Source organism: Onychostruthus taczanowskii, unplaced genomic scaffold, assembly GCF_017590055.1.
Source record: "Onychostruthus taczanowskii isolate IOZ18803 unplaced genomic scaffold, ASM1759005v1 scaffold9, whole genome shotgun sequence".
NCBI classification, from domain to species: Eukaryota; Metazoa; Chordata; class Aves; order Passeriformes; family Passeridae; genus Onychostruthus; species Onychostruthus taczanowskii.
In genome coordinates, this window is record NW_024506993.1 from 5,805,420 (window position 1) to 5,832,115 (window position 26,696).

The 26,696-nt window shown below is 45.5% G+C and overlaps 2 protein-coding genes across 2 annotated transcripts in view; one reads left to right on the plus strand and one right to left on the minus strand.

Moving 5' to 3' along the window:
* Positions 1-2,092, plus strand: part of LRIG1 (leucine rich repeats and immunoglobulin like domains 1) — a 90,012-nt gene extending 87,920 nt beyond the window's left edge. The window contains exons 18-19 of the mRNA XM_041425896.1: positions 160-456; positions 696-2,092. Coding sequence (XP_041281830.1) covers positions 160-456; positions 696-928 — 530 coding nt within the window. The 3' untranslated portion in view covers positions 929-2,092. The remainder of the gene's footprint in view (positions 1-159; positions 457-695) is intronic.
* A 4,913-nt stretch (positions 2,093-7,005) lies between these two features.
* The window catches only part of SLC25A26 (solute carrier family 25 member 26), an 82,810-nt gene continuing 63,119 nt past the window's right edge, over positions 7,006-26,696 (minus strand). The window contains exons 7-10 of the mRNA XM_041425584.1: positions 21,202-21,271; positions 13,298-13,362; positions 11,862-11,935; positions 7,006-7,452 (exon numbers count right to left, since the gene is read on the minus strand). Coding sequence (XP_041281518.1) covers positions 7,356-7,452; positions 11,862-11,935; positions 13,298-13,362; positions 21,202-21,271 — 306 coding nt within the window. The 3' untranslated portion in view covers positions 7,006-7,355. The remainder of the gene's footprint in view (positions 7,453-11,861; positions 11,936-13,297; positions 13,363-21,201; positions 21,272-26,696) is intronic.

Here is a 26,696-nt window from a genome sequence, read left to right on the forward strand (position 1 = left end):
TGGTGGGTGTGTGATAGCCCTGTGTCCACGTTATTTAGTGAGAGATTCCCCCAGTGAGCTGCACAGAGCTGCCCTTCCCTCCCATGATTTGTGTGCTCCAGTGCTGACCACTTCCATCTGCTCCTGTTACCTTGTTGATTTTCCCTTCCTGCCCCACAGGCTACGGGCTGCCCGTGGTGTGCACGGAGTGCAGCGGCAGCACGGACAGCGGCACCGTCCGCTCCTACCCCAAGGACTGCCCGAGCCTAAAGACTGTGGAGAGCACCCACCCCAATGCACTGAGCAGCAGGGAGCACCAGAGGAAGAGGAGTGCGGGCACCGGCCTTCTTCATGCTCAGCCCTGCAACGGGATTGCCAGTGGCAAGAGGATGGAAACAGACGGGACCCTGTACCCCAGCAACCACGACAGGATAAGGCCGGAGGGCACGGCCGGCGCGCTGCTCGCCGACGCGCACGGTGCGTACTTCCTCGGGGTCACCTCTGATCCCCAGGGCCACCAGCAGGGTTGTAGCACCACCCCATGTGCTCCCCTCAGCCTTTTCAGCCAGCTCACAGGCGTGGATGGCAGCGGTGGGGTTGGTTTGGGCATAGAATAGAATTATTGAGGTTGGGCAAGACGTCCAGGGCCGTGGAGGATGGGAGTGCTTGGCAGGCTGGGCATCACCTAACCGTGCTGCTCCTTTGGGCTTTTGCAGGCTCTTCACAAGCAGCAGCAAAGCCTTCAGAGCTTAACAACCTTAATTTGGTGAGAGCTTCTCCCGCAGGAGGGTCATTAAAGCAACTGAACGTGCTTCCTGAAATATCCCCAGCACTACTGGATCTGCAGAGGGAAGCAGATGTGGAGCAGGCTCTCCTGGCCAGCAGCACCACAGCCCAGCCCCACGACTCCACTCACGAGCCCAAGCTGCCCAACAGGTCTCTGGACTGAGAGCACAGACTGACTGCCATGTGCAAATTAACAAACACACTATTACTTTTTTTAAAGTTTTTTTGTTTTTTTTTTTTTTTTTTTTTTTTTTTTTTTTTGGTTTTTTTTTTTTTTGCACAGAGTATATAGGCTACTTACTTCTACCTCGAATCTTGAACTGATGGCCTGACAAAGGCAACCAACTGAGGTATGAGAAACAAGCTTGTATGGGGAACAAACTCCTGTTCGAGCGTCACCTGATTGTACATAATTTAAAACTTCCCTGAGAAGTATGAAGTGTTCAAAAGTCAACTTGCATATGAAGCACATAAATGCAAGGGATTATTGTGTAAAGAGAAAAGTATTTGATACAACTGTACATAAGAGTTTTCATATATAAATATATATATAAAAATATATATATATCTTTTACAGAGGCTATTTTAATCTTTAGTGCATGGAAAACTGAGTGAAATTTTACAATTTTGGCAATATTGTTTTCAGTATCAGGTTGCTGTTAAACTTTGTGAGAGAAATAATTCTGGTGCCTTAAATGCATAAACAGAACTTTTAAAAGCCAGACTGTTCCAAAGGGATCGTCCTCTTTTCAGTGGAAGTTCCTTTACACCATGTACTGTGGGGTTGGGGCAATCCCAGGTACTGGTTGAGTGGGAAAGTGACCAGGAACAGCCCTGTGGAGAGGGATTTGGGGGTGTTGGTGGATCAGAGGCTGGACGTGCCCTGGCCATGTGTGCTCACAGCCCAGACATCCAACCATGTCCTGGCCTGCATCTAGAACATTGTGGGCAGCAGATTCTGCTCCTCTGCTCCACTCAGGTGAGGCCCCACCTGGGGTTCTGCACACAGTTCTGGTGCTCTCAATGTAAGGAGTAATGAGTTCAAACTGAAAAAGGGGAAATTTAGGTTAGATGCAGAAGAAATTGAAATTCTTCCCTGTGAGGGTGGTGAGGCACTGGTACAGGTTGCCAGAGAAACTGTGGATGTCCCATCCCTGTAGGTGTTCAGGCTGGATGGACCTCTGAGCAATGTGAACTAATGAAAGCTCTCCCTGCCCATGGCAGGGGGTTGGAACAGGATCATCTTTAAGGTCATTCTTCCCCTGTACTCAGCACTGGTGAGGCCACACCTGGAGAGCTGTGTCGAGTTCTGGCCCCTCAGCTTGGGAAGGATGTTGAGATGCTGGAGCATGTCCAGAGGAGGCAACGGGGCTGGGACACAAACCCTGTGAGGAACGACTGAGGGAGCTGGGGGTGTTCAGCTTGGAGAAAAGGAGGCTCAGAGGTGACCTTATCACTCTGCACAGCTCCCTGAAACGTGAGGGTCAGGCTCTCCTCCCAGGCAACCACTGAGAGAATTAGAGGATACAGCCTTAAGCTGAGCCAGGGGACATTCAGGCTGGACATTAGGAAAAAATTCCTCACAGAAAGTGGCTGGACATTGGAATGGGCTGCCCAGGGAGATGGTGGAGTCACTGTGCCTGGACGTGTTTAATAAAAGACTGGGTCTGGCACTTAGCCATGGTTTAGATGATAAGGGGGTGTTGGATCAAAGGTTGGACTTGATCATCTCAAAGGTCTCTTCCAACCTAGTTAATCCTGTGGTTCTGTCCCTTCCAACCCAAGATTTTCTGTGATTCAATTGGATTACTTAGCACAAATTTCGTTCCCCTTGGAAATTTATTGTACTTAACACATTTAGTAACAGAGATCTTCAACTGTGTCAAATGAAATTTATAAGAAAAAAGCAATGGGCAATTACAGAGCAACCTGATATTTTCCTGTTGGTGGAAGAACTTGAATTCCATTATTTTTCAAAACTTCATAAAAATTAGTATTTAAACTGTGATTGTGTGAGTCTTTAGAGTGGACCACACAGGAGGCACTAAATAACTCTTCAACAGTGCAGAGCCCCAAAACAACCAGAGGAAAAGGCTGTTTTGACTGGGAAGAAGTTGTTACCAAAATAAATAACTTGTGCAGTAAACCAGGGGTGGTCTCATAACAGTGCACCTCTCAAACACGTCATCACAGAGGTTTTACCTGCCATGTGTGCACAGCTCTGAGCACCACAGCCCTCACCACAGGCCCTTCCCCTCCCAAAGGGACCCAGCTCTACCTGTCTGAGGTGTGTGCAGCAATCCAGCCTTGCCCTGCTTAGAAAAAATAACCTGTGCCAGTGTAATGCATTTTCACACCCCAAAACCACATCTGGGTTTTGGGGGTTTGAAACCATAGAGCTGTTTTGACAACAAAACCAAACTGTACTCCTAAGGGGACAGCTGTATCACTAATTCATCCAATACTTTTTTTTTCCCTGCAACACAATATTACACTTTGTAGCTGAACAGCCACACTCTCTATATGAAAACATCACCTTCAAGTGAGTTATGCTGCCTTGTGTAGCAATTCTGGGCTAGTCAGAAATACACTTTTTTTATAAGGAAAACTGTGGATTCATGGTTGAATAGACATTTAAATGGAAATGTCCCAAATGTTTTTATGTGGTCTTTTTAAGTTCATCCATTAATGGAGTGGGGATAAAGAAATGCCCACCTCAGTCAAAGAGATCTTTGTCACTTCTGATTCACAATGATGCTTTTTATTTATAGAAAGGTTGCTTTCTGTTGGTGTTTGTTGGTACCTGTGGACGGAGGACTCCCAGTTCTTTGTGATTTGAGTTCTGCTAACATGAGGTTGCTAACTCTGGTGATGACTACTTTGGGGCAGGTTTATCATGGGTGGCAGGGGGGTGTTGTTACTTTTTTCCTTAGGAGCAACTCAAATACCAGTTCCACTGAGGCCGAGTCTGGGAATCCACCTTTGCCAGGACTGTGGTTCAGAACAAGCAGCAGAGATAAGGGCAGAAACACTTCATGGTCACTTTAGACCCATCCCTGAGGGACCTGCCCCGGTGCTGCTGCACCTGTGGGGTTTCAGGGAGTGGCTGCAGGCTGCCCCTTGGTTTTATCACAAGCTGGTCCTACCCAGCCTTAGCTCCTGTAGGGGAAGGACCTGCTCTGAGGGTCAGGGAGAGAAGCAGCTGCCCCTGGATGAAGCCAGGCATAATTCAGCCAGTACCTGTCTGTCCCAGTCCCTGACTATTGACACGTTTGCACTTTGAGACAGGTGGCGAATTATGTTGAGTGCCAAGTTTATTCAAAGCAGAGGAAATGGATGTTAGAAAATTATAAACCGAGCACAGTTTTTCCCTTTGCTGAAGGGAAAAGTGCTCCAGAACTAACTCATGGAACCAGGGACATGGGGAAGATGGGAATGATTCAATGGGCTCGTTTTGCTGGCAGAAATGTCATCACCAGTGCAGATACAAAAGCATATTTTTCATGTTAACATTGAAAATAATGGTTCTGAATAAAGTTAACTGCCTAACGTTATGACTTCCACTAAATATGTGAATTTGCTGCTTCTAAGAGGCAATGTGAAAGAGGAAGTATTACTTTTGTGTACAAATTTATTTATTTATTAGAGAATTTGGTACAATGTTGTACATTGAAAAACATGTAAGATATTGAAGTGTCTAACAAACGGCATTGAAGTGTCTTTAATAAAGGTTCATTTATAATATTACGGCTGATCTGTTGAGAGTGAGCTTTTGGGAGTTTCAGTTGAAAATTAAATAAAATTCTAATCCATTGCTATATCTCTTTTCTGTCTTTCTGTCATGAAAATGGAGGTTAACTGCCAAAGTACCTGCTCTTGAAATTGGGCCATGAGATCCTGGGGAACAGCGTGAGGCTCTGACAGCCTGGCCTGTGGATGGGGTGGAATTTGGGGCTGGATGGAAAAATACAACACAGGACTTGTAAGAAATACATTTCCAATATATCAGCTTGCCTTAGTGTCTGGCAAGTCCCCCTATCTTGGCAGTGAGAACAGAACAAGATGGGGTGTGTGTGTGTGTGTGTGTGTGTGTGTAAGTAAAAACAGGGCCAGGACAGCACCAGACCCAGCTGCAGTGGTGAAAACCTCTGGTGTTCCCAAACTCCAACCCCACCCTGGGTGGAAATTCCAGAGGTAACTTTGGAGATAAGCCTGAATTCCTGCTTTAACTAAAAATCTCAATTCAGTTTCTGTATTTTTCTAAAAAATTAAAACTAATTCCCCCTTGAAATTATCACTTTGGGTATAAAGCAGTTGTCTGAGAATATTCAAAGTTCCTTAACGCATCTAGGAGTTAAAATTTTTTAAAATTGAGTTTGTAAGAGGCTGGTGCCTGGTGTAAAATTTGTTATCCCACTTTATCCATGCAATGGGCTACATTAAATCTGGTAAACTTGAAATAAAACATTGCTAAAACTTAAGGCAAACAGTCATAGGAGAATCCATGCATTTTTTTGGTCTATTTTTTCTCCCCACAGTCCCAAAACTAAAAATGTCCTTTTCATCCATACTAAGCAAACTGGTGCATGCAGAGCAGCCCTGGAATCCTGCTGGGGCTGTCAGTTGCCTGCTGCCATTCCCAGGTACCTTTGGCCTTTGGTGCAGAGCTGCTCCACTGGCACAGGGGAAAGGGAATCGCTTGAGGTCTGTCCCCTCCCACCATCAGGCTGGCTAAAACAATTTGGCTGCTTGGCTGGGTTTTGTTGGGTTTTAGTTAGGGTTTTTAATTTTAATTAAAAAAAAAAGGTGATGACAAAAACTGATTCTGCAATATTAAATAAAAACAACAAAAAATGCACCATTTGGACCCAGTGATTTAAAGATGATTATTTACAGCTCAAGTAATTAAATGCATCAACTGCAGTGCTAACCCCCTCACCATGTTTAAAGAGCTTCAAGAGAAAATGTGATAGATTTTTGAGACAGAGTAATAAATCTCCCTCCCTTCCCAGCCCCTAAAATTGAATGTGATAAATGTATATATATAGCATGTCATAAAAAGAGACAGCCTCAAAGTGGCAGGAAGCACAGCTACACCAAGCCATGGCAGTGAGTAGTGTTACCAACCAGCCAATGTGGGACTTGGCCGAATTCCCCATTTTAATTGAAGATTATTTTTAAGAATTATGTCCTTTGTTCTGTATGTTTTACTTGTCTGCCAATTATTTTCTAAGTTTTGGCCTCTGAAAAGTCTTACAACTCTGTCATGGATAGCAGTGTAATAAACCATCCAGCCCGTGCTGTAGGCACTCTGGGCAGGGGCTCTGGTGTCACTGGTGTCCCCTGCTCAGGCCACTGCCCTGGCCTGGCATTTGTCCTCCCTCTCCCAGGACTCCACAAACACGTTGTCCTCATGAGGAGAACATCCTCACAGGTAAATTACAGCAGCCAGGGCAGCACAGCCCCCCTGGCACATCCGTGGGATGGTGCCAGCAGGACGAGTGCCCTGGCACGGCCCCAGGGCCCTGTGGCACCCACTCCTGTGCCCCGTGTGAGGAGCTGCCCACGGCCATGCAGGGAACCATCAATCACCCCCGAGCCCCCTGGCTCTGCTGCCCACACAAACCCTCCCCAGCTGAACCTCCCAGCCACCACACGGCCAAGCCGGCGCTGTAAACCCCCAGCACTGACTGGTGATAATTTTGAATAATTCCAATAAGGGCTTTTCATCTCACTCATCCCCACACCGTTTTGGCTGCTGCAGTTTGTTTCCTATATGAGAACAGCAGCAGGATTTTGCCTGCCAGCAGCCCACAAGAGCCCTCAGCCTACATCAGCAGAACTCTGCTGCTCTCCCTGCCTTGCCCTCCCAGCTTCCCTCCCAAGCTTCAGCACTGCCATTCTCCTGCTGCTGAGGGATGAAGACCAAAAGAAGGCAGAGCTCTGTGTCTTTGCACAAGCACAGCTGTAAAATAATACAAGCCTGTGCTTTTACTGGAGAAATATGAGTGTGATTAATAAAGCTGCACTGGCTCCCACACAGGAATGCTTGCTGAGCACCTGTAGGTATAAACAGGAATATAAACTTCCATAAATACAGCTCGAATCAGAAACAAATGGATGATTGTCTTTGACAAAGAGTTCTCCCAAGCCAGGATCTTTTCGGTGCTGTTGGAAGGCAGCAGGCTGTAACTCTATCAGCCCCTTCCCCTCCCCTGTTACGAGGCAGGTGCCACTGAATGATGAAAACTTGCTTTATTTCAGCCTCCCCACTCAGCCCCCAAGCCAGAGCTTTCCAAAACACTTTCCCTGCAGGAGTTCTAATAATGCCTTTTGCAGCCACCGTAATTAGCTGTTTACCCCCCAAACATTACTTTTTTGGCACAACTCTTCAAAATTACCTCACCCACTTTCCATGCAGGAAAATTTCATGTTTGGGAAACCGGATTATTGGAGGATTTACTTTTCTCTAGCAGGGAGAGTGGCTCTCAGCCTGCGGGACAGCTGCTATGAGGGGTGCGGGAGGAAGGCTCTGCTCCCAGCCCGGCTCCTCCTCCGGCTTCTCCCTCTGCAGGACGGGCCGGGCTGCCTCAGAGCAGCAGCTGCCGAGTCTTCTCGTATGTCCCCAGGAAGATGAAGCCTCCCAGGCTGATGGCTGCCATCCGTGGGACAACACCTGCGAACAAGCTGGAGGCAAAGGAAAGGCGCTCTGAGAGGATGAGCGGATGCAGGGGCTTCGGGAAACAAAGCCAAGAAAAACTCTCTCTTGCTGGTTTCTTAAATCCCACCCCACCACTCACTGCAGGAATCTGTCTGGACTTCCCTAACACAGCACTCCCAAGGTTTGTGGTTTTTAACCCCTCTCCACACTGCTCGGGTGCAGAAGGAGAAGGCAGAGGCCATTACGGGCCGCTGGAATGGGGAGCTCAAGCACAAGGCCACACAGAGCTGCAGACATGGGGGGAAATCCTGTCCCCCACAGCCCCTCAGGCCAGGGCTGCCCCTTGCAGAGCCAGCCCTGCTCACTGCAGTGGCTCCTTCCCAGGAACAGCCGTGAGGGAGCAGAAATATTCCATTCCATTCCATTCCATTCCATTCCATTCCATTCCATTCCATTCCATTCCACCTTCAGCTGCCACCCTTTTTCGGTGCCTGATCTTCATAAAAATTAACAGGAAACTCGTGCAAAGCCAATTGCTTGACACCTCTAAACTCACAGTTGATTTAACAGCTTCAGGACAGGCCAGGGTATCCTCCCAGAGGATTACAGCCTTCCTTTGTGGCAAGCAAGGATTAAACTCAAATCTGTTTGGCATCCCACCCCCCTTCCAGATCCATGGCACTCAGCCTGGCTGGGCTCCACAGGGATCCTGTCCCTGGCTTTGCCAAGCACTGCATGGTCCCTGCTGACAGGGTGTCCACAGTGGGACAGGCTGGAATTCCTGGTGAGACCTGGCTGCTCAGGAGCTCCCTGCTGCACTGGGAAACCTCTGGCAGTAATGAGCTCTGCTAAGGAGCCGGGAGCACACAGGCAGATGGAAACATTTTATGGCTTTACTAGACAGCAATTGGGCCTATTACCATAATGACAGCTTTAAAACAGAGTAATTTGTACAAGGCATGTATGGACAGAGCACTGATAGGGCAAATCCTAGGGAGCAGCACACAGCATCCCTCTCCTGCTGCATTAGGGAGCCTCATTACGGGAGCAGGGGCAGACATCCATTTCCAGAACAGCCCACTCGAGACACAGCTATTACACAAACAGGGGCCCATAACTGAGTTACCCAGAAGCTGCATCCCTGGCAGCCCCCATTACTAACCACCACTTCCAAGAATCCTGGCCCTGCTTCTCCTAGATTCCTGTTCCCACCTGCCACCCATGGCCTCTCCAATCCACGCTTCCCCCATGGGCTCCCTCTCTGCGTGAGGGCAGAGCTGAACAGCTGCAGGGAGGTCCCAAATCCAAAGAGCAGAGCTCTGTGGCAGGTCTGATCCAAACTGGTCTCTGCTGGACTCTGCCTGCCTCCATCAGCAGATGAGATAAATTGGGTTTATTTCTGCTGGCCCCATCAGAAGCCGCTCTGGTGGGCAGAGGTCTGCTGTCTAGCTGGATTTGGTCTGTGTCTGCAGATTTCACCTGGCACTCTGCCACTCCTCAGTTCCTAACAGGAGACTAACAGGACCCCTGCAGTTACCCTTTGGATCATTGAATCATGTAGGCTGAAAAAGGACAAGCCCAAAATAACCCATCATTACCAAGCACCCCTCTAACCCACGTCCCCAAGCACCACAGTTACACACGTTTTGAACACTTCCAGGGATGCTGATTCTACCACTTCCCTGGGAAACAGGGCAAAGCAATGCAGGGCCTGGACACAGCACAGAGGGGCCAGTGCTGAAAAAAGCACTGTGTGTAACTTGCAGCCCAGTGGTGGAGGCTTTCTCCACCCTGCCTGGCTGCCAGGTAAAATTCTGCCTTCTCTACTCCCCAAAGAGAATTCTCTGCTCTCCTCCCCTCGAGGGGCTGCCCAGCAACAGAGGCTTTCTCTGTGCATGTGCTCTTACTGCTGAGGCATGTGCCCTTCTGGTATTTTTCCACTAAATTGAGATTCATAACCTACACTTCAACAAATAAAACTAAACAATGTCGAGGGATTGCTATTGCAAAATTAAATCAGTACCTCACACGTGCCAATCCCACTCTGACCAGGATGTTCTTGGGAGGAACAGGACACCTGGTGCAACACCACCAGCTCCATCCCCAGCTCTACACAGCCACCTCACCAGCACCACCCCTCCAATAACCCTCGTGTTTCTCACCAATAAGTTCTGAAGCTTCATCCATGGCTTTCAAACACCACTATCTCCTTGTGAAAAGCTGTTAGACAAGATGCAAAGCGCCCCTCTCCTGTGAATGATTCCTCTACTCCCCTGGCAAGAGCAAAGAGGTTCACAGATCCACTGACCCCATCCCTATCCTAACCCCTGCCAGTCCTGGCTCTCCCTTGACAGAAAGGGATGTGGAATTTCTTGGCGTGAAGCAGAGGGATTTACTAGGTGCAGACCAGGAAGCTGAGCCCTGTGCTCTGGTTTTAATAAGGTGGCAATAAGCAATGCGTCTTTCTGCCCTCAGAATTCCTCCTCTTCAAGTACGAGATTTATTAGAGGAGCCATAAATCATGTCATGTTGTAACTGGCCAAAAAAGCCCGACATTTTTATTGGTTTTGATTAATAGATTTATAATTGGCAGCAGGCATGGCAGCCTCTGCGTTTATTTTTCCCAAGACTTTCTTCCTTTTCCTCGCAGCTGACGCAGCTTGGCCTCCTTTACATGTTGCTTTTTCTCCAGATCTCTTATTGTTTTGATTTCAACTGAATTGTGTTCCCTTTGGTCCTGGTCCACTGGTGCTATCTTTGGGCAGAGTTTAATTCTGGGTTGTTTAGAAAAGGGCACTGCTGAAACACCCTGGAAAGAACACAAACATACATTTTTACTTTCTGCTGTTGGCCGGGGGCTGGGGGAGGTTTCCTCAGTCAAATCCATGCTTCTTCACACCCTTCAGAGCTCAACTAGCAGCAGACATGGCCTCACTTCTCCCACTCCCTTTCAAAACCTGCCTTAAGTGTCCACCAAGCCATGCAGGGCCCAAAACTCATCCCCTGCCACATCACCTTGTCCCCTCCGAGAGGCAAACCTGAGACAGCCCATCCCTGAGTGCTGCCGGGGGGCACAGCTGGATGCCTTCCTGGAATCAGTGTTCAGGAACTTCCTGCAATTTGTTTTGAATTATTTCCCACATGTGTAGAAGAGGGTTGAACTTTCATTAGCTGGGCAAGCAGAGATCAGATGTTCAGAGAAAGCTGTCCCCTGCAAAGCTGCGTTGTGCAACAAAGGTCAGGACAGTGCTCTGAAAGAGTGAGAGGACTAAAAATCTAGGGAAAACTACCGGGAAAAGCCCAAACCTTCCAAAAATCCCTAATTTTCTCTTCCAGGCCAAAGACAGGTGAGACACAAGCCCTACTGAAGGCAGCACAGGCTCAGCTTCATGGACTGGAGAAGTTAAGACATACATTGACTTTCAGAGGCCAGCTACTGGTATAAGACACGCACTCAAAGAGGACAAGGTGGTGTAAGTGAAGCAGTGTCAGTAAAAGTCAATAATTTTGACACCTCCAAATGTTCTAGAAACACCAGCAGAAGGCTCTGTGTTCCCACACTGCTCCAAGGTCAGGGGAGCAATTCTCTGTCTCAGGACTGGACAAAGTGAGGCACTTAAGAGACTGGATGGACATCACCTCAGCCTTCCACAGCTGGTCAGAGGAAAGCCCAGAACATTTCTACACTCTGGCTAGAGCAGGAAAGCCCTGCAGAGCTGCTCTGGCTCAGGAAATTTGTACTTTTGCAATGGGTTCCACACTGCAAAAATCTGGGGCACGTGCTCAAGGTCTCCAGGAGGAGATTCAAAGCTCACAGCTCCTCTCTGTGCTTCAGTTTGTCCCACTGCTGGCACCACGCTGGCACTGCCTGCTCACATGGTGCTCCACAACAAGAATGGGGATTTGAACAGAGGAGACCTTGCTGGTGCTTTCAAATCTGCAAGAAATTGCCAGGAGGAGGAAAAACTGTCCATAAGGGGCTTGTGGGTCCTATGCTGACCTTCCCTGGCACCTCAGGAGAGGGGATTCACGTCCCTCAACTGAAACTGCTGAAACTGCCATGAGATGTGCCTGGATTTAAATATATATAAATCACAAATGCTCACAGGGAAGAGTCCATCATGGGTTATTAACACAAAGCCAGCCTTGCCTCTGACACCTGCAGCTGGGCTCAGAGGTTGGATATACTCCCAACAATGCCTCTTTTCTGTACTCTTCCCTGGACACTGCCCCCAGCCAGGGCTAAGGTGAGGACACTCAACCTCCCTGAGGGATTTGTTCTTGGCTCCCTGACTGTTGCTCCCTGCCCAGGTGTGCAGCAATCAAAAGGCTTTTCTGTATGCCAGTATTTAAACAGAAACAGATCCCATCCCATCCTCTCACAGCCCCTAAACCACACAGACAACACAACCCCTGAGGTGCAGCACGTCCTTACCCTGACAGGCCTTGTGTCCTCCAGATGCCACCAAGGGCAGCCAGAACATTCCCACTGGCATTGCTGGAACCAGCCTGCACCACAGAGAGAGAGAGAGATTGGAAATGCTGGCAGAGGTTTAGTTCTTTACTGAGCTCCTGTGCCTGGTTAGTGCTACATGACAGGAATTACAGACATCCTCATAACCTCCTTACCCCAGGCACAGGCAAAAGCTCCTCATCTCCAGGAATGGAAAAAAGGGTGGAAAGTGAACCAAAATCAAGGTCCCAGAGCTGGTCAGTTCAGAACTGGGCAGCCAGTCCCTTCTGCACTACACTCAGCTCTACATCCAGCAGCTGCCACTGCGTTAGACCTTAATAAAAACACTCTCAAAGCACCAAGTGACTTTGCTGCTCCTTCAGATTTAAAAGAACAAAAAAAAAAAACCCTGAGTAGCGTATTGCATGTGAAAATTGTCTTGAGTGCAAAACAGAGGACAAACAGCAGGACTAGAGACACTTAAATTCCATGTGTGAATTCTTAATGTGAAATGACTAATAGAAACAGAATGGTCTCAAAGCACCCTCATTTCTTTACCTGGTCGCTCAGGAGAGAGGCAGAGATGAAACCCAGTTTTTACAGGTTTATCACCAACACTATCCAAAGACAAAGAAGCTGCAGCAGACACAGCCCAGCAATGTCAGATAACACAGCAGATGAGACTCAGCTGGGGAGGTGCATGTTAGCAACAAGAAACACTCCAAATTGAGAGATGTGAGCAACAGGATAAAAAACACCCACAGAAAGTCCAGAATGCCCATCCTTCACCAACACAACAGCTCTTTTCAGGGCTGGGAAAGGCTTTATCCACCTGCTGAGGGCTCAGCTCCGTGGCCGTCAGCTCTGCCCTGGGTCAGTGAGATAATGATGGGAACACCAGACTCACTAGCAATTTCTAAACCTATTAAACTTACTGATCTTATAAGCAATCTCCCTTTTGCCCTGGTTGGCTGAAGTTGGCCATCACAATCTCTATAGTTTAACATTTTACAGCAGAAAATCCAGTACCAAGCCCTCCTCAGAAAAGACATACACACGCTCTGAATTATCAAAACAGCAGAATAAATCCCTGATGGGCAGTTTAACATTGAATTAACTCTGACTCTGCAAGGCTTTTCTTCTAAAGACACTGCATGAGAGTCTAGAAGCTGAGCACAGGCCCAAGTCTGTTTCAACCAGCTCCCTTGGGAAGGGGCCAGAGAAGAATTCACAGGAAAGGAACACAACAATTTCATTAGTTCTGCATGCAGCGCCTGTTCACATCTACTCCTGCCTTCTAGGACAAAAGCAGAAATGATTATTAATAGGTGCTGGATTTCATTCTGTAAGGACCCTACAGAAACCCTGGAATGCCCAGACCATTGCCTGGCCTGTCTGGTGGCCCCCTTCCCTCTTACCTTTGCCAACATAATTCTTGTCTTTGCTACGTCGAGCGGTGTGGTGACTGCAGCTGCAAATCCACCTGAGAAAATTAAAACACCAAGCACAAGTGAGACATTGTTGTGTGAATATGAATGCCACACTGCCTATAATTCCCAGGGCTGTGGTCAACACTGCTCAGTTATTAATGCCTACAGCAGGTTCCCTCACGTCAGAGCCCAGGTACGCCTGTCCAAGGTCTGTACACACACCTTTTGTTACTGTGTATTGACTTTAGAAAACAGCTCTCTGCTGCTAAACTGTAAATCCAAACATCCCCAGGGACATTACTGTCATTTTGTTCTCTACTCTGTACATATATGAACATAGGAAGGTTGTAAGGATAGCAGATTCCACTTCCAACATCCACAGCAAGTTTGGAAGGAAAAAACTGCTTACTCATTTGCAGAGATGGGAAAATAAACCAGTCACACTGTGTTCTGCCTAGAGAATTAAAGTCTGACCATTTAAATGCTGGAAAGACAGAACCACGCTCTGTATCTGAAACACATATGCTTGGGCTCCTCACTAGATACACACAGACTGGATCTGGGACTGTTCCAAGGAAAAAAGACAAGTCATTGTTTGGGATGGAGCTCATCTCCGACAGATTAAATCAGCTCCACTTTGGATAACAACAATGTGAAGCTGCCCAAGGGTCTTAGGAAATTGTCTGAAGTCTGCTGTCAGAAGTGCCATCCTACCCTCAGGGGCATTTTTATTCTCTACTCTCTCCCAAACTTCACCCTTGGAGCTCATTACTGCCACTTGCCACAGCCAGCTCAGCTGTGGCTTTCCTCCTGAAAGCCAGAAATCTTCAGCTTATCCATCTGCATGTCTCGCCCCCAAACCTGTGTGTCTGGCTCTGTATTTTAACCCTGTGACTACAGCCTGGCCTCTTGTGCAATCCAGGGACCAGCTCTGCTGCTTTTCCTCCCAGGATTTTATTCCTTTCCCTTATTTCCCCATCCTAAAATCAATTCTAATCTTTCCCTCATCTGTTCAAAATATTTCAAGAGAGTAATTCATGCTGAGGAAGAGCCAAGTGAAGGAAACTTCTAAAATGCAAGAATGAAAGGGGAAGAAAGGGGGGGGAGAAAAGAGAGCAAGAGACTTCTTCTGAAGTCTTTCTTCTTCTCCCTAATTTTTTATTTCTCTGGAGTTTGTATAAATCCTGTATCTGCTACAGCCAGGAACAAAGTGACTCCAAAGACTGAAGCCTACACAGTGCCCAGGGAATAAGCTAAAAATAATCTATTTTCTGTTCCAAGTTTTATGGAATGTAGAAAAATTGATCTCTCTTTTTGTGGGATGGGAGAAGGGAAAAAAGCATTTCTTCTAAAATCTGTAAAGTAATGAAAAAAAAAATAAAAATCCCTGCTGGCTTGTGTTTTTACCTGCATCTCTCTTTCTCAAGCACCTTAAGTTGAACATATTAAACCTCTGTTTTACGACAGAGGAGGCTGGGCCAGCTGGCACCCTACTTGACTTCTTACAGTTAATTAAGGAACGTCCCATGACAGTTCAGGAGATGCAGTAAGGCACATGTGCAGTCCCCTGGATCTCAAACAAGAATAGCAGGGAAGTTGAGTTAGTGAGCAGCCCAAAATGCCTGGTTTTAGGAGCAGCTTCCACTCCCTTAGGGTTGGCCCATGTGGTTCACTCTGCCGGAAGCTTTCTAGCAGTGATACCTCACTAAAGAGCAGAAAAATGGGCTGTATTCAAGAAGTCAAAGCAGAAACTATGAGCAAGTTGAACTAAATTCCAGTCCATTCTTGGACCTTCTTTAAGGTCAGAAAATCTTTTTATTGTGAGCCAGTTTTTGCGTAAGTGACCAAAAGGCTTTGAGAATGGTCCGGATAGAAACTTTGGTACTCATGTCAGCAATGTATTTTTAGAATGGTAAAAATAATCTCCATGGAAAATAGTGGCTTTACAAGTCTGGATGTAGAAGCCCTTCCTTTGCCCACAGACCAAGCTAAAATTAAACAGTGAACCACATGGCTGTCAGGCCTGTATCAAGCAAAAAAATCTCAAAGCATCACCCAGCTCTGATGGCAACACTTTAGTCAGATTAACTTATGTCCCCTTATCAGATCTCTGTACCTTTTTTTATTCATTTATTCCTGAGAGTTTCTTACTGGCAGCAGCTTCAGTCTTGGCTGATAGAGTGGTTAGAACAAACACAATTTATCCTGACATGATGTTCCCAAATTCTTATCTGAAAAGTTTAATCAAGGCTGATTGGTTTTCATTTTTTTCCCAGCTGACATCTGGATCTTCCCTACTCTTTCATTATTAACATTTCAATGTTTCTTTTTCCATCACTGGGAAATATTTGGTACAGATTTACCAATCCGTTCAGAATGGCAACAGCAACAATAAAATGCTTCATAAGCACAACAAGCAGCAGGATAGCGGCTAAATTAAAAGCAAGTTTGTGTATGCTTGACAAAAACATGAGATTAAAGCTAGCATTTGTTGGGGACTGCTTTTTATTGAAGGCAGAGAGTCTGACAAAATGAATGTTCTCCAGCCTTAACTCTAAACGTCCAAGATAATTTTAGAGTGACCTCTTAAACTCAGTACACAGGTATCCCGGAAGAGAATAAAGGAACTTAAAACTTGACTGTTCCAATCACCAGATTGACACAACAGACACAAACTGTTAAAGCCAGTCTATTCATTGAAAATAGGAGGGCTGTGCACTGCACTAATCCACAATAGGGACCAACAGATCTTTAAATGACTTACTTATTTAATAATTATTCAGTTCCTGCTGCCACGGAACTCACCAAGAGCTGCCACACGATGCTGGAGTCTGCTCCACTAATCAGCAACCAGGAAAAGCATCAGAGTACCACATGGACAAGAAAGGCCCAGACACTTGGAGCCTCCCACTCCTAAATCATTCTGGTTTCTCTGCAGAGCTGATGGAGAAAAAGGCACCTCTGCAGTGAGTCCGTGTCCAGGCTTACTCACCAACCCTCTCTTGGAGAAGGCTCCTCTCTCCCTTGCCCTAGACAGAGCTGGGGATGACTTGGGCTCAGCAAGTAGGCTTAAAGATGGATTTTCACATGAGAGAGGGCTCTTGGCTCATTAATACTTCTAGCAGAGTGACAAATTCCTCTACTGGGAAAATAAACCTCCATGCAGCAGTGGAAACTTCATCACCCATCTCCCAAGAAGTTACAATGGTCACTGTATATTCACACTTTACCAAGTCAGGGTGTTAAACAGAAAATCCCCCTGCTACTCACACTTTCCCAGTGACCAGTCCTTGATGGAAGTGCTGGTGACAGACATCTGCAGAGCATGATTTATCTTTCTTTGGCAATAAGAATAAAAAGACTTGAAGACTTAAAATATTCCCCTAGGTTGCTGCTGGCATTTTCTACCATTTTAGCTGTCATACCCAAATAAAAGCATCAGAACTGAGTGAAATACTTCACCTGGGAACAATACATAACCCTAGATTCTCACAGCCTCTAGAATTGGCTGCTACAGGAAAATGTTTCTCAGGTACTTAGACACAATCCTCAAATAAGATCCTGTGAAGGGAGGAAGACAAGTTCTCCTTCAGTTTTGGCATCTTGCTTTTCTGTACCATTTTAACTTCTCCTCACCTTTTCTGCAGGGTTCAGAGAATCCTTCTGGCCATTACAGGAGTTCTCCCTGAGTCTGAGTTCCTGTCATGTGGCCAGACCTCTGCTCTCTCTTCTGCAATACCAGCCCTGTTCTGTAGGTCAAGCTCATTTCAAGAAGCAGGAATTTGTTCCTTGTTGGAATTAGCCCATCTTAGGAAAAGAAAAATTATTCAGGTCAAACTGTACTATTGGCTTTCTTCATTATTATTTTCTATACTGACACCTGGAGGTTACCCAGGACCTTGTTTTTTGTTAATAAACAGGGGTTTTTTTCACTTCCACCCTGGTATTCCTTTCTCTCATTGGCAAAAAGGGATTATTGGAGCCTTTCTCTTTAGAGGAAATATTCATTCCAGGGCGTTTTCTCCTGAAATTTGTCTCAAAACCAAGACATGGGTTGAAAAACTGAGTGGCTCAGGCCCAACACTAAACCTCATAGCATCCTTTTACTCTGACTGATTTCCAAGTTCACAAATGGTCTTTTTCAGAACTCTTCAATCAATAAGTTCTTATCTGAACTTTTATTTTATTGGTATCATGTTGACTTTTTTTAAGAGGAAGTTTATTCTGATCCTTTATCAGTGTGGGAAGGACACCTGCCTATAGCAAAGTGATCCAAGAACCTCTTTGGATTTCAGCAGAAATACCAAGACAAAGCACTGCTCCCTCCAGAGATTTAACCAATTCAGGGCTAGGAGCATGTTCCAGGCAGACTCTGCAGGGAAATCTTGAGAACTACTCAAAAATTTATTCAGAGCTATAGAGTTAAAGAGGCTTTTAGACACAGTGTGTAATCTTGTCAGAGCCGATTAGATCAAAACAAAAGTGATGGGAAATCCTCCCTGTTCATGTGCAAAAAGCTCTCCTTGGTGCATTATGACTCACTGGATTTGCACCTCCATTCTTGGTGACTCTGTCACCACAGAGCATTAATTATTAATGTTAAGCCACACTTTTTCTTATGGCAGTGAGAAAGAAGGCATTTTAACGGGGGCAATTTGCAGTCGCATTAAACGGATATTCAGGTTCTTTGACAAGCTGGGGATCACCTCGCTGCTCCAGGGCAGTGCTTTTCTTTTCCAACAGCTAATACCCAATGGCAGGATTTCCTTGTCACTGTCCCACTTGCATGGAGAACACAGGAAACCCAGAAGCTGTCCTGGGACAGCCTGCCTTGGTACTCTGCAGGCCTGGGGTGGTCCAGCCAGGCAGTCTAAGCCCTGAGGTTTGGTTCAAACACAACCTCAGGCTTAAAGTCTCATTTAGATCTACCCTTGGGTTCTTCCCCACCAGCTGCTCAGGTATCACCTTCTCCCACTCCCCAAATACTCCAAACACCTCTGTTAAAACACCAAAGATGATGATAAAGCTGGACAAGGCCTTGAGGGATTAAATTATTATGAGTCAGAGAGGATTCCAAATCTCTAATATTTATGCATGCCTATTACATTTCCATAAAAAGCCCATGGATCACATACATCCATTTTACACGTGAGGGCTGAAACTGCTGCCATTTCACAGGCACTGGGAATGGAATTCAACAGATTGTTGCTCTTGGTTCTGTCTTCACCAAATAGTTATAACCAACTCATACACACACACATGTGTGTGTGCCATAAAGGGAAGCTAAACAGGACTTTTCTTTCAGTTTCTTTCAGCTTATTACCCTGCCCCTCAGGACCTCTAACATATTTTTAGAAAGTATTGAATTCAAGCAAAGAACACAGGAGAAAAGCCTGTCTGTGTGATTTCACCACCATGGTGGCATTTGAGGGCATATCTGTGTGCAAAGGTTGTTTTTTGGATAACATTCTCCTTTTAAGGATAATAACATAATGATTTAAAATCAATTCTATGCACACATCCATCTCATTTCATTCACAGGGTACTGGTGAGGTTTTAATTTTTTTGTTTTGGGACGGAAAGAAAGGGATAAAGAGTTTGGTTGGCCTTTTCTTCCCTCATCTGAAGCTACATGTAGGTAGTTAATAATTTTTAACTCTGGAATCTATTGTTCAGAATGCAGGAAATTATTTTTCCACTACCTCCCCTCAGCAAGAAGGCTAAATATTTTCAGTGAAACAGAATGGATGCAGTACCAGACAGATCAATATCAGAGGCAGCTTGTTAACATATCTCAGAGGGAGATAATGGAGACAGAGGGGAAGGTTCTGATCCAAAAAGAGCTCAGCCTCCTGAGCTTTGAAGCAGGTCCTCAAAGGACACATGAGAAAGGAAGATTACAATACTGCTGGTGAAAAGGAAATAATAGGGAGACAAAGAACACAGAAGGAAAATTGGGTTGGAGGAAGGGTAACCCAGAGAATACTTATCCTCACCAATTACAAAATGAGCTACAAAATAAGACTCCTGCTCTGCAAAGATTTGTGCTTGGGGAGAATAGAGCCTAGGTGGTCTCATCTACCACCACTTGGATCTGGAAGTCTTTGTTCTGGAGTCTCCAGGACCTGGTGTCTCCTCCAACACGAAGTGTTGGTGTCCCCAGCGCGTGCAAAGGACAGTGAGCACACGTTCATGCACAGCTGGGCCTCTGGAGGCTCCTTCTGCAAGATTTCTGCTAGACAAGGAGCAGACACTGCTGATCATCTATTAAACAGTAGCAAGTCCAAGCACAACTGGTCAGAATCAGCACACAGAGAAGGAATTGGAGGCACTGGGCTAAATTCCCTACTAAATTTGACCTCAGGAAATTACTCTGCAAGGCTTTGGGTAAATCAGATAACCTTTCCAGCTCTCTGAACAAGCCTGAACACAGTTTTTGTATCAATCTAACTGTAAAGAAATCAACAGTGTTAAATTAATGAGCCCCATCACACCTGCAGACATACAGATTGCATTTTAAAGCATTTTAATCTGTTAGTTTGATTTGTTTCAAAAGGAAAATGAACGACCTGCTTCATTCACTCTTACTTTGTTTGCACTGATTGATGAAGTCAGTGTAAAATCCAACAGCAGGATCTTAAGCAGAATAAAACTCCCTTCCCATCAGCATAAACAGAAAAAATACAGCTGGACAAGACTACAAGAGGTCACCTAAAATATTCCCTCGGCCCCAAAATGGAATCAGCTCTACCTCAACCCTTCCCTCATTGCTCACACACCCGATCTGCTTAACTCTGTGGAGCCACAGCCACGCTGCGTCCCCTCAGCTGTGCAGTTTCAGTGCCCTCCAAACGAAGCCTCAGTCTCTGCTGGAATTCTGCTGCTATTAATACTTCATTTCCCCCAACAGAACTTATTTTTAAAAAATACATACAATGTAATGGCTCCGAGTTTGTAAGTTATCAAAGAACAAGCTTTGCTTTTGAAAATCTCTATTTCAAGAAATGCTATAATTTCTCTTTAAACAGGATTTATTTTTTCCACATATTCTGTTACTAGTTTGGAATCTCAAAATGTATTTTAGCTCCTTGGGGAAAAAAACTCTGGCTATCCATTCCTTTACTATTAATCTGTTTTTTCTATTAAGGCAGTTGAATCTCTCCTCCTTCAAACTGTCAGCTATACTGATGAGTCATTAATTGATTTTTTTTCCCCTCTTTTTGTTTTTTTGGAAACAAGTACAGTAGGCTAAAATCAAGCAAGAAGCCTACTGAAGAATTCAATTAACTTCTGGCTTGTTTGGTAATAAATAGTGCAGTATTGTATTCTGCCACCCTTTATTCTTGTTGTAGTGTCTGGAGATTGCCCAGATGTTTCATCCTCTGGGTTTTTTTGCTGCAGAAGGCTTTTGCCTCCAGGCTGAGCAGTGCTGGCCCTCTGCTCTCCTGCCTCCAGTTAATCTAGGTGGCTGTCAGAGCTGTCACAGGAATGGTGAATCACGGCCTCTGCAATCTCTTCAGCCCCTGGGGAAGTGCTCGGAGCGAACAGCTGCACAAACCCCCACCCAAACGAAGTTTCTCCTGGATGAGGATTTTACAAATCAACTTTGAAATAATCACAAAGCCTGACTGACAGGCCCACAGTTTTTAAATAACAGAAATTTGTCAAAAACAAATTGGTTGTCTTTCAAACAGACACCCTGGTTGAGTCTTTTTTTTTTCCCTTCTTCTCTTTCCTTTGCTGACTTTCCCATTTCCAAACAACAACTGGATCCGTTTTCTTCTAAACAAACTTGAATTACAAAGGAATGTTGTTCTGCTATACTTAATAGATTTGCACATTTTTCCCTTTCTTCTTTAGTCTTTCCCAGTATAACATATAATCCTTTGCACCTGCAAAAGCTCCACAGACTGCTGACTGCCAAGAATCCACCACGTGACCCTGCTTCCATGACCAGAGATCCTGTGTTTAAAGAGAAAGGAAAATAAAAAGTTATTAAATGTTTGAATCTATCTGATCCCCATGTGAGTTAACTCTGAGGATGGGAACTTAAGTGAAAAGCTATTTTTGTGGCATTTTTGAGTGATGTAATAAGTGATTTTTCCCAAGGAACTTGTGTACTTGAACAAGCAGATGGAGTGAGAAAGACGTCTGGAACTGAGGAGGACTTGAAGCAAATTGCTTTCAGGGAATTCATATGTATGTATTTAAGCCTGTGGCCATGCAACTTTGCAAATATTTTGTGAATTTATTTTCTTTTTGGCAGATAAAACAGCACAAAGCAAAACACTGAGCGTGAGGGCGGCATGCAAGAACCAATATCAGCTCAGCCCAGATGCACAAAAGGCTCCCATTTAAAATGAACAGCTCCCACTTCCACGAGACACAAATCCTGTTTGCTCCCCTACATTTCTTCAACCAACCCTTCCCCTCACACCAAAAAACCCCATCATTAAGAAATGACTCTTATCACTCCCATTCTATCCCAAAGCAGGTGTGTCTCTGTTTTTCACTTGGCGTTGTTAGGGACCACACACCCTCCTCTCCATGGCTCCCACACACCCTGCTCCCGTCCATTTCCTCACAGCAGCACTTAAACACACACATTTAAAGCCCCAACAAGAACAGTGCCTTCCAAAACCACCTCTCAAGTCACATCACACAACTGGATGAGCCCCACGAGTATCAGCAGCAAAGGCCAGTGTTTGTGGGGAGGGGTTTTCCCTGGAGCTACAGTCACTGTGTTCTTCCCTCCTGCACCCTGCTCCATCACCCCTTTCTCATCTCCTGAGACACTTCCCATTACAAGCTCTGGAGGAGGTTTCTGCTTTATGATGTGAGGATCAGTACTGAGCAAAAAGGGATGGGATCCACGGCCCTTCTGATGCCCACCACCAAGAAATCAGCAATTTTATTTTATAGCTGTGGCATTCTCCTTCTTTTTAAAGTCATATTACTTCTGTACTATAAAATTTTCTTAGAAGCAACTGGATAGCAGTGCTAGGCTGAGATTATTGCTCTTGGGCTCCTGGTCTGCAGTACAGGCACTTTCCACTGGAGCAGGAGAGCTCTGCTCTCGTTTGCTGACTCTTCATTTAACATGCTGTCCTCGTGACTCGCTTCTTCCAACTTGGCTGGCGGTTATATTTCAGTTGAATGTTTTAAAAATCAAACTGTTCAAGCAACAATGGCCAGCCACAATGTTGTTTGGTACCCTGCCACAACTAAATAGCTGCAGCTCTGCTGTACGAGAGCACTAAAGGGGTTCCAGGCTCTCTAATGCTAGCCATTCTTTTCCTGGTGTTTTTGGTATGGGATGCTATTCTGCCATCACCCACAGCAGAAACTGATTTTCATTTCATAAATAAATAAATAGAGAATCATAATTCTTCAAAACCATAATATGCTTTTCTGGAATAACTTGCAGTCTTTGGACATACAGTTCTCATCCTGATGGAAGAAGGACACACTCCCATAGACAAACTACCTTCCAGAGCATCTGGGTACTCTCAAAGCATAAATCCCACCTTCAGTACCCATCTGCAAGACACTTCAGGTGCTTAAGAAACCTTGAATTGAAAGCCAGGGTTTAAAAATTGAGCTTCTAGAGCCACAGCTTTCTTTTGATAAAAACAGAAATATTGTAATTTTTTTTATTACATGTTCTCCAAACATCTGTACATCTACAGCTAAGGCCAAGAACTCAGAACAGTTACTGCTGCCATGTAAAAATGCACTGTGGAAGAGCTGCTGGAGGACTAAGAGGAAAACCAGCCCATTAATACAGACATTCATGGCTTTGCCAGAAGCCCAGCCTATTCTCAGTCATGATGGGGTTTTATGTTAATGTCATTGTCCAAAGAAGGAAAAGGCCATTCTGATTTCTTGGCATGTAGCTCTAAAATCTAGTTTCTGATAAAGCCTGGCTGCCCAGGGCAGCTCTGCACAAAGAGCCTCTGCCAAGCAAGGCAAACGGTGATGAATTCCCATCCATTACGCCTGCAAATTGACAACAGGTATTTGCAACAGTCATGCAATATGGAAAATGCTTTAAAAGGGTGGAGCCAGGAACAGTTCAATTAAATTAGGGAAAAGGAGAATTGAGGCTGGAGAACAGGAAGCAAATTCCCCAACAGTGAGGTCTACTGAACCACAGAGCCAGCCTCCCCAGGGAGGAGAGGAAAGCCCTCTCCTTTGAGTCATTTAAAAATAGATTGGAGAAGGCACTCAAGACTGTGCTGTGGGGAATAATCCTGCACTGGCAAGGGCAGGATGAGATGACTTCATGTGTTTCTTTCCATCTCCAATTTCGGTGATTCACCCAGAGCTCCAAACCTGAACATGCAGAAGAGCAAGAGGGAAGCAGGGCACGAGGACATGATCCTGGAGGAAGCCAAGAGGAACAAGTGTCACAGGGCCAAGAGGACCGGCAGGACTCCTGTCCAAATTCTTTCTAACCACACGATGCTGTGGGCCAGGATGACGTGCTGGAGGTCACACATGTTTTCTCTCATAGCCCATGGACCAACTAATTGGCAGGGCTGGTAAGTCAGGCCTGTAAGTTCTTCAAAAACACTCGCCCTTTGAGCAGGTTTTAATACCATTAAGACAGGGCAAAGCACAGAAGAGGGTTAGATTACTATAAAACCAGGGCCTTGTTCCTGGAAAAAAACCAGAGGATCCATATACATATCTCCCTAAAACACTGACTTTGAACAAAATTGCTGGTTATTGCAGTGGTGCAGTGCTTAGGGCACACTCTGCCATCCTAGATGCTGCACAGAAGCAGAAGAGCCTTCCACTCGGGGGGATACTGGGGAGAGCTCAGAGCCCAAGGGGCACAGCTCAGAAGCTCCAAAACAGGGCAGAATTGCCCATGTAATGCCTGCAGAAATCCCAACACTGCTCTCTCCCCACGTGCTCCTGCAGGATGAAACACAACCCGGGAATTACGAGCGGCACGACTGCAGCAGTTGGCTCAGCCCGGGTCCCCCACTGCCATCACCAAAAAGGCTTCTACCTGCTCACACTGTGCTCCTGCAGCAGAAGGCTGCAGGGAACAACCTGACTTTTCCAGGGCAATACCCATTCCCACTAGCATTCGCAGCCTAGGAAAGCAAAATGACAAGGAGCACATTACATGAAAGCGGCCGCCATGCCAAGCCTGTGTCATGTGTATTCTATTAAGCTGAAGGCTGAATAGAAGACTTTGTTTTCCACTTCAAAGGACCCCATCCCAATCTCTCTCTCTCTTCCCTTATGAATAACAAATTGGAAATAAATCTTCTGGCTGAAGTGCATGGAAACTCATACAGTTGGGGCCCTCTGCAGCTTCCCAGCTCAATCACATGGTAATTTTTTTTGTAAACACTTTTCTGTGATATATATGTAAATCTCGCAGTGCATTGCTGCACCATGTAAAGCAATACAGCGGGTGTGGCCTCAGGGGATGGCACACAGCGGGAAGCCTGGCTGCATATTTCCAATTATTCACAGGGATAATGTTCACAGAGAAGGGTCAAGTTTTATACGTGGGCAGAGCCCTACTTTTCTTCCTAGAGATCCCATTTCATCCTGCTCCATAGGCCAGTGTCCCCAGATTCTCACCACAAATGTTATTTAGTCTTTTGATACTGAGAAAACAAGGACATCCCATTTTTGCTGGGCAGAGTGAGCACTGGAAAAGTTACTCTCAAGATATACCAAAGACCTTTCAATCTAAAAAAAAAAACCCAAAACCACAAAACAAATAAGGAAATATATTAGCTTTGCTTTTAAATACTGGGGGGAAGCATTCGCTGCCCACAAATATGGACTCCTCACTGCTGAGGGCACTTGGCCTCCAGATGGCCAATAACCTTTGACCAGTGCACACAACTCTTACCTGTGCATGCCTGTCACCTTTGCCACACATTTACAGGAAAACTTTGTGGCAAAAATCAACTGTCAGCTTTGTGTTCTCAACACAGCCAGGTCATGGTCTATATTCAGGACATCCAAGCTTTGGTAATCCAGGAAAATGCAATACCCACGCCTCTCAAACCTGATGACCAGCCCAACGCTGCCAATGCTGCAGGAAGCATTGCAGGGAATAAGACATCTCTGCCTTGGCCTTGCTATTCTTCAAGCAGAACTCATGGCATACACTACACTTGAGGCCTGCAGCTGAATAAATATTACAATTCATTCCAGTGATAAGTATCTATAGTATCTCTGTGTACCCCTCTGTTCACAACAGTGTTCAACTTCATGGTAACAGGAGAGAAAAAATCAGTACAAATGAATCACATGGATCTTTGTGCATGTGAGGTCCTGCAGACTGAGGAAAGAAAAGCAATTTTCATGTTTGCCTTTCCTGCTAGGGATTTTACTCACAATATGGCATTCTGCATGGCTGACCCTTACAGATGCATGGCACATTAGCTACAGGAGAAGCAAAAACTTCACAAGTTGATTGCTGTTTCTGTGCATAAAGTCAACATGGAGCAAAGAGCCAAATGTCCTCCTCAGTGGATTTTTATGTGCATATGTGCAGCATATGGGCAAGTACATGTGTATATTATCTTGCAGGAAACATGCAAGCCCAAACATGGGAAAAATTCAATGATCTAAGTTCACTGTTGACATAAATGCTGAGACTCCATTTGCACTAATGGAGTTGTGCTCACTTATGCCAGTACTGAATTCAGTCCTAGAATTAAACCCACCCAAATCCTAGATAAATTGAAAGAGAACAAAAGTTGGCCTATATGCAAGAGCATATTTTTCATGTTAAAAGCATTTCATTCCCCTTTTTCTGCCCATATAATACTGCATTGATGTCTGTGACCCATTTGGATGTAAATCAAAATGGATGTGCTAAAAGCCTGGTTAAAGGAAATATTCTTCGAAGCAGTGTTCCCATGGCAAGGCAGAACAGCTACACTCAGTTTCCATGGCACAAAGGGACACATAGGGAGGGAAAATGCACTTCTGAAAAATCACTTTAAAGCCAGCAGGGCTTTTCTTGAGCACCTGCACTGCTCTTAGCTAATAGATCTGTGCTTCATAGGTGTGTGTGAACAAATGAAATGGAAGAATTACATAAATCTGCTGAGATTCTTCAGCAAATAACCAGTGTCCAAATCAAATCTTTGATACTCAAACATCCCCAGATGTCACTGGCAAGCTTAGCAACTTCTAGAGAACCTCTTGTGGCCTGGGCATGACCAAGAGGGCATCACAATCTGGCTCTGTATCCACAGACTGTGCGAGCCTGTTTTCCTCTGCCCTGTTGAAATGCTGTATTGATGATCCAAGGCCATCTGACTTTTCCCAAACGTGCCTGCAGTGCTGTGAGCAAGGCTTGCATTTGTTTCTGTGCCTTTGGTGCAGATGGTGTGCAGCA